General features: G+C 38.6%; 1 protein-coding gene across 1 annotated transcript in view; it reads right to left on the reverse strand.

Annotated features, from left to right (window-relative positions):
• CSPP1 (centrosome and spindle pole associated protein 1) overlaps positions 1 to 4294 on the reverse strand; it is a gene marked incomplete at its 3' end in the record, with an annotated part of 31049 nt that extends 26755 nt beyond the window's left edge. Inside the window, exons 1-2 of the mRNA XM_010156452.1 lie at positions 4193 to 4294; positions 2747 to 2843 (exon numbers count right to left, since the gene is read on the reverse strand). Of these exons, the coding sequence (XP_010154754.1) occupies positions 2747 to 2843; positions 4193 to 4294 (199 nt within the window). The remainder of the gene's footprint in view (positions 1 to 2746; positions 2844 to 4192) is intronic.
• Positions 4295 to 8596: the final 4302 nt, after the last annotated feature.

The following is an 8596-nucleotide window of genomic DNA, read 5'->3' on the forward strand; positions in this document are numbered from 1 at the left end:
CCATAACACAGCAATACCTACCTGTTGCTTTTCATTTAAGACCTTCAGAATCTGTAATATTTCATTATGTGTGTTACTATATTCAGGTGTCAACAGTTAAGTCCAATTTGTAATAATAAACACAATATGACATGTGCTATTATAGCTCTCCAACAAGAGATAACATCATTTAATATTAAAACAGCTTAACTGTTATGTAGGGGTCTGTCACAGCCACCGGGATACTGCCGACTGTGTTCTATTTTCTGCACCACTTGTTTCCACAGTTAGGCAAAGAATTATCAACGCCAGGACTAACCTGCTGATCATAAAACTGCCAAAAACGTGAGGTAGATACTTATTCAAGTGCTGTCCTCTAACCAAGTTTATCCAGTATGACTTCTGGCAGCCAGGAATATTCAATTATCATTTCAGGTAATTTTTAGTGAAGTTTTCCTATAAACATTTCCTTATAAAAACCATGTTTTAATTTATGCAGCTAAGATCAGTTCAGGCATCCAGATTCAGAAGCTCAGACTCCTTTTTTTAAGACACGCACTTTCCTGGTCACAAATTCTGTTAAAATTCTGGAGGGGACGTAGCATTAAGCATAGCTGTCATGGTCTAAGCCCAGCTGGGAGCTAACTACCACATGGCCACTCGCTCACTCCTTCCCTGTGTGGGATGGGGAGAAGAAAATAGAAGGAAAGGCTCACAGGTCGAGACAAGGATGGGGAGGGATCACTCACCAATTATAGTCATGAGCAAAACAGACCCAACTTGGGGAAGAAAAGTCAATTTAATTAGTTACCAATCACATCAAAGTAGGATGATGAGAAATAAAGTCATATCTTAAAACACCTTCCCCCATCCCTCCCTTCTTCCCAGGCTCACAACTTTGCCCCTGATTTCTCTACCTCCTCCCCCCAGGTGGCACAGGGGGACGGGAATAGGGGTTGTGGTCAGCATATCACCCATTGTCTCTTCTGCTCCTTCCTCCTCAGGGGGAGGACTCCTCACACTCTGCCCCTGCTCCAGCCTGGAGTCCCTCCCACAGGAGACAGTCCCCCACGACCTTCTCCAACATCAGTCCTTCCCACAGGCTACAGTTTTCTTCACAAACTGCTCCAGCATGGGTCTCTTTCCATAGGGTGCAGTCCTTCAGGAGCAGTGTGCTTCAGCAGGACTCACAGCCTTCTTTGGGCATACCACCCTGCTCCGGTGTAGGGCCCTCCCTGGGCTGTCAGGTGAGTCTCTGCTCCCCCGTGACCCTCCATGGCTGCAGGGGCAGAGCCTGCCCTCTCACCACAGGCTGTAGGGGAACCTCTGCTCCAGCCACCTCCTCCCTGCCCTTCTGCACTGACCTGGGGGTCTGCCTGATTCTCCTTCACACTCCATTCCCCTTCTCTCCACCACCGCTTTTTCAGTTAGAATACGTTACCACAGAGGCACTCCCGACGTCACTGATTGGCTCAGCTGTGGCCAGAGGCAGGTGACTTGGAGACGGGGAAGCTTCTAGCAGCTTCTTAGAGGCCACCCCTATCCCCTCCCTTGCTACCAAAACCCTGCCACACAAACCCAATAGAGTAGCATGAATACTTATTTAAAAGATATATTAGATTGGTATTATGTAAAAAACATCAAATATCCACTGACGTATCTTCTTTAAAAGGAAAGGACAGGTTTTACTCCCACTTGAAGCTGCAGAATTAGTCAGCACAGTATGAAAAGTAATGAGGTACAAAACCCAAGTGTCTACATATCAAAGAAGAGTTACCTATCGACAAGAAGTAGGACACAGCAAAGCTCTAAAGCTGTCAAGACAAACCTGAGCTATACAAGTTGAACTAAGGAAAATCAGTAGTGCTCACAGAAAGGAGATGGTAGGACATGCAACAACCAGTGGGACATTACAGAGAGAGTAAAATGTAGCAAAGAACATCACCACACATTTTCAAGCAGAAATCACAAAGTATACAGAGAATAAGAAAATAGGACAATAGGTATTTCTGAAGAAAAAAGTGGTTAAGCCGACAGTCACAGCAAAACAAATCTATTAAGATTCCAACCAAAACTAAGTGCTTGTTCTTTCCTTGTTTAATAAATGACTACATTGTAACAAAACTACAAAAGCCATACAACCAGTTCAGTACTCTATGCCTAAACATTTAAATGACACTTAGCATTTAAAAGAAAAAATTAGCTTAACTGTGTGTGTTTTAGCCAAGTTGGAACTAGGACTCTACAGCTGAGAGGCTGAAGAAAAGGCCTCCTTACTTCCCTGGCACAAAGTACTGAGAACTTATCCTTTTGCAGTAAAATGCAGATGAAAGATGGACTTCCAAAGGTTTTTCTCCATCCAAATACAACAGGAAAGGACAGATAATCTACCAATGACTGGTAAACAGCTTTTTGGTTTGTTTTTGTTTGCTTTGTTGGGGTTTTTTGTTTTGGTGGGTCTTTTTGTTGGGTTTTTTTTTGTTTTGTTTGTTTGTTTGTTTTGGTTGGTTGTGGTTTTTTTTAATAGAGTTACTTTTACAAGAACAAAAAGAAAGTGCTTGGCATGTTTTCCTTACTTGAAAAAAAAAGCATGACTACAAAAAAGTTCCACACAATCCCAAAACAGTTGGAAGGCTGAGGAATTGGTATGCACTCAGAATATAATGATCATTTTATAATTAAAAATCCAAAGCAGTAATTCCCTTCCAAAAAATTTTAAAGGTATGATATTTAAATCTAGAAGACAAATCAAAAATGTATACTATACCTAAAGGATAGTTCCGTTGACTATTTGGAGGTATATTTTCTTTAGCCGTGGAGATTAACATTTTGCTAGTCTCAGAAAAGTTCTCTGCTTCCTTATTCTGAAAGCAAACCAAAACACTTCGCTGTATCACAAGGTAAAAGAAATATCACATGTAAGAACAACATTATTAACATAATTATTAGCACTAGAGAATAGAGGGATTTAGAGTTATGCTGTATTAACGTATTAAGGAAGTTATACATTCCACTACCAAAATAGTTCTCTGCAACACAGGAATTACTAGTTCAATATATTTCAGTATATTCAATATATTTCATGTCATGAAATATGTTGACAATATATATTGCAATTTATGTCATAAACCACATGTCCTAATCCACAACTGCTTCATAGTTTATACATATCCTCTCTGGTTTTTTATGGGTGCTGATTTGCTGTACTGCACCCTGCTTGAAACTATGAAAGAATTACAGAGTATTACAGGGCAAGCTTAACATGCCTGTTCTCTGTAACTACACTTTGCCATAGAACTTAGGACTTTGTTGGACTATACGCTGGAAACATTCTCCTCTTTAAATTTACTCTGAGCAGAGGAGGCAAAAAAAGAAAAAGAAACCCAACTCACAGCTCCATAAGGATTAACTTTCTGGAGTGAATTAATAGAACTTTCTGAAGAGAATTATTATGACTAGGTAAAAATACTTCTATTGACCATAGGAGGGGAAAGATGAATTCTCATAACCTTCTGATGAAACAGAAAAAGGGGAGTGAAAACTCATTATTGTAAAAGCTCAAGCTGTTTTGGGCTTTGTAAGTGAAACAACAGACAAATCAAAACTCCTTTTTCACTGATGACTTTATTTAGCTACCATAACACCTAGCTAGCTTGAGTTACTTAGATACAACTTTTTCCCAGGTACTGGCACTATTAATCAATTTAATGGTGATCTATAAATTATACAATCTTTTTAATACCTAATTCTAAAGCTGTAATTCCTAATAGGAAAACTGTGATAAGAACAGATTTTGTTTGATTAGATTCAGTAATTTGCCTTTTATATCTCCCAGTTTCCCTAAGAGAAATGATGAGGATATTTATACCTTCAATCCCCATCCCAACTGCCATGCTCTGGAGTGGGCAGAGAGCACATCCCTGCTAGTCAACTTCCCCAGGAATGGGGGAAGGAACAATGGTAAGCATCTACAAAAGTTTTCCTTCTTGTCAAATACAAATGTCACTGTATATGCCTGGCAACAAACAGGTTTTTGAAAATCTACGTAACTACAGATACAAAGTATTTAAGTTAGAAATTACTTTGAATAGATAAATCTTTAATATATACTTCAATAGTAAATACAGTCTTAAGAACACAGTAAAAGCAAGCTTAAATTAAGACCCTAGCAATACAAGTGTTTAAATTCAGGAAGACTATTTAATACTCTTACCCTCATTTCCATGTAAGGTGGATCATTTTCAAGTTCCGCCATACGTTGCGCCAACTTGGCCTTCTCACCTTCACTAAATTCATCTAAATCATCCGCCATCATTTTCTACGATTATAGAAAAGACATATATCATTGCGTCTACATCAGAACCTCAAAAACTTAAAACTCAGTTACAGTTGCTTAAGGCAGTAGCAAAGGAACATTTAAGGTTCTCCCTCAGAACTACCAGCCATACGTTTGCTGGGTCAAAGCAACACTTGACTCAGGAAACCCATCCATGAAGATTACTTATGTTTCACCAGAGAAAAAATTCAAAGATTCCAGATTATAAAACTGAAGATATTTGTCTAATCTTTTTTTCTAACTTAAAGTGTTTCTGCGTTGTGTTTTTTTAACTGCAAGTTTATCGGTGACCCTTCAGGGATATATAAAAATCAAAGTTTGTATAAAAATCAAAGTTAGACAACACAATAAACAGGATAAAGGAAACATACAAAGAAGTACAAAAAGTGTAAAATACACGTATACTCTAAAATAGAGACCAAATCACACAATCAATTCTGTGCTAAACTTACTATCACAAGGTCTTAAAAATCAAACTTATTCAAAACAAAACCAAAAACCACACAAAAACTACAACAAAGCAAAGAAACCCACAAAATGCATAGTGTCTCTGGAACTGGAGCCAACAGCGTATCATTACCTCCTGTACCAATAAAAAAGCAGAGGCAATAAAACCAGCTACAATTCTGCAGTAAAGTAAGACTGTGGCTATCAGGCAGCATTGACTTGCAACCAGACAAGCCACTCATCCGTAAGAAAACATGTACCAAGGAACCTCTCTTTCACCAGTTGTGCATCTTGCCCATTTAACTGAAAGCCCTTCAGAGCAGAAATTTGAGCATCTGCATGATTTATCGTATACTGCTGCTCCTATATAACCTCATAATAAAAGTTATAGCTAATCAAATTCGGGACAATGGAACTGTACTGAAGTTAAGGTGCGCACACTCAGACTTTGAATATTCTTTGTTAGGGTAGTCTTACCAGAACTAAAAATACTGCAAAGCTGCATCCTAAGTAACCATGGAAAGAAGAAAGACAAAACCAAAAAGAATGACTGCATACAAGCCTACTCATCCTAATCCCCACTTGGCATTTTCACCAACTCCACAGGAGGAGTTTTGCAAAAGCAAGCCTACAGATAAAAAATCCGTATGCTATATTCCACTCTTAAAGGAAGCATGAAACTGAAAAGAAAATTATGACCCTGAAATCCCTCTAATACTACCCATACAGCTTAAGCAATAGGATTGTTTATGCATGTTCCTAAGCAATCCCATCACATCTGGCATCTAAACTCAGATTGTACAGCAGTTTCATTGAGGCTAATTCAGCAGCTTTCTAAAGCCTGCAGATTGTTTGAAATAAACAACAGGCCAGTGATAAAAGTATATTAGAAAACACTTCCAGGAACAGGATCAAAGAATTTAAAATAAATGAAAACAAACAACCACCCACACCTCAAAGGCCAGCAGAGTAAGACACTACGTAGTTTAACATAAAATAATGTGTCCAGATAGACCAAGATAAATGCTTACTAAAAGTAAGCTGAAGAGCAAAAATGTCAAGATTCCACCAGATAAATTCAAGTAGATGCATGCTAATGTAAGGAGCACATCTGCTTGATGCATTCCTTTAAACTTTTCCCCTTACATCAATGCTATATTTTTTATTCATAACATAAAATTATAATATTGTTACAAAGGAGGCAGAACTGGGACAACTTATTTACAAGTTCTAGTGGTAATACAGGACAATCAATTCCAAAAATAAATTCTCCCATCTGATTTGTCCTAAATCTTTAATCTCATTAGTTTTGCACACTGATAAAGGATAAAAGATATCTAAAAGAGTGGCAGTTTCCAGGCACTGCTAAGTTTTATTTAGCCTCTTAGGTTACATAAAAGTAATGAAAAAAATGTTCTGAATGGATGAAACAACTCGTCATACTAAAGAATTTAAAAGTTGATCTGATCATCTGTTGAGTGCTGCATACCCACCAAGGGAAAAAATTACCGCAGGTAGATGGAGGCACTGCAAGTAGCCTTTCCAAAAGCTCCTTGACTGCAAGACCTGAATTTCTCACCTCGGTTTACAATAACGTTTATAAACTCTAGAACTGTTCCCAAATCACTGTACTGGAACAGTACCAAACCTATTCTGAGAGCCAGTATAAAGAAAGGAGTATGTGCAGTATATTTTCTATCTAGCACAAGAAACACGGTGAATATTCTAGCCTTCTGTACTCCTATCGTACTGCTCAAAAGAGCAATATAAGTGGAAAAAAAAAAAACCCGTTACTGTGGAACTACACGGACAACTCAATGGGTGTGAAGACAGCTCACTACGCAAGGCCTAAGACAAGTAATGCCACAGCACTGTTGATTCAGCATACCTTTGATACAGCTAAATAGCCAGGAAAAGAGGCTAAATGCCTTTTGGAAAACAGCTAGGCATTTTATGTCTACATCCATCTGCTTGACTTGATATTCTTAGAGTACGCATGAGTGCAAACTTTATAAGTGAAAAGGGTGTATTATACTGAAAGAATGAAAGAGAAAGTGGAAAAAAATCAAAAGTTCTTACTAAGTAAAAGATTGACATGAAAGTGATTCATACACTGCCAAGTTCACAAAATACACCAGTATGTAAGCAAGTATCTTCCTGAATATTAATCAGTTTTATCATCTACCGTATCAAGTAAAGAGATCATGACTAATCACAGTGAAAATAAATAAACATTACATTTCTATCTGAAGAGTGCTACCTCAGCCTCCAGTTATACAGTGAAGTGTCTTAGCACTCAACTCCCAGCGAACTCAAGCTGGCTTCATATGACTGCACAAACCTACCAAGGTAAAGCCTGCCACTAGAAAATCACTTCAAGATAAAATAATCTGTTATCAGTTCAACAACATGTCTGAGTGCATTTTGCGCATTTCTACAGCCTTGCAATTATTTCTAGTATGAGTAACCGATTCAAAACTGAGCCTGAGACATTGCTCACTCCATGGACACGTGCACAGAGCAAAGGGGCAAGTCAGAATATGCTGTAAACATTTGAAAATCCAAGAATAAACCATATGACACCAAAATTACAAGGTGCAAACAATATATTTTCCATGGCTTTTGGAAAACAGACTATTTTGTAAATATTATTTTCAAAAAAATGTTTGGTAGTATAGCTCTATCAGCTCTTGCATCTTTAAATGTTGGATGTATTTGCATTTGGAAAACACTGTATTATTGCAAAGTGAAATTACATTAAATACACTGCTGCTAAATACTCAACTACTGTCTGAAAACCTCCCATAAAGTATCACAGAATGGTTGAGGTTGGAAAGTCCCTTAAAGATCACCTAGTTCCAACCCCTCCTCTGCTATGGGCAGGGACACCTTTCACTAGATGTTTTTTATATATATTCACTTGTACAAAGATTTTAGGGTTTTATAACCTTTTTTTCTTTTAAACTAGAAGTTTTCACAAAAGCAACTCTGAATAACTGCAGGGTCAGCTAGGTAGACTCCGACTTAACCAAATATATGAGGCAATAGAAAGCATATAGATATTCAAGAAAATAAGTCAAGTTTGAACATGAGATTGCCCAAACAGAGTTAATAATGCACGTCGCTGTATTCAAAATATTCAGGACAGCTATTTGCATATGTATTGTATTGTATGTACTATATCTGAGTATTGTGTATCTACCATCTAAAGCAATGTTTACTGCACTCCTTTTGATTCCTTCCCTTCTCCTCCTATTTGCTCAGAAAAAAACTAGGCACAACGTTTAAAAATAGTATGTGAAAGTAGACAGATTTTATCAATTCTGTGCTACCATATTAAAATAACATCAGGAAAAACAGCAAAATGGCAATTCCCATCCATATGAACTGCAGCAGGGGTGGCAAGGACGGAAGTGCTTTAAAAAGAAAACAACAACTATATGCCACATTTATTAATTGTGCACATAATTGTGCACATAAAACGTCCAGGGTCTGGACGTTCACAATAAACCCTGACTAAAACAACACCACTTTTTCATAACCTGAGGGCAATTAACCCTCAAAGCAACCAACCAAGTTTTGCCAGCTGCTTCCCCTCTCCATAAGGGCTTATCTGCTTTCCCCAAACAAGTACTCTGGTCCCGAAATTAATGGCTTTTTGGAAAACCTTCAGAGCCAGAGGATCGGGCTTATTCCTCCACGCGTGACAGCTCAGGGAAGCGCCTCTCCCCACGCCCCGGCCTGCGGCGCCCGCCCGCGCTCGGGCCGTCTGCCCCTCCCAGCCTCCCTCCTTCCCTCCCGGGCAGCATCCCCCAGGCAGCCCCGGAAGCTCCG

The sequence above is a fragment of the Eurypyga helias genome, unplaced genomic scaffold (genome assembly GCF_000690775.1).
Source record: "Eurypyga helias isolate BGI_N326 unplaced genomic scaffold, ASM69077v1 scaffold318, whole genome shotgun sequence".
In the NCBI taxonomy this organism is placed as follows: Eukaryota; Metazoa; Chordata; class Aves; order Eurypygiformes; family Eurypygidae; genus Eurypyga; species Eurypyga helias.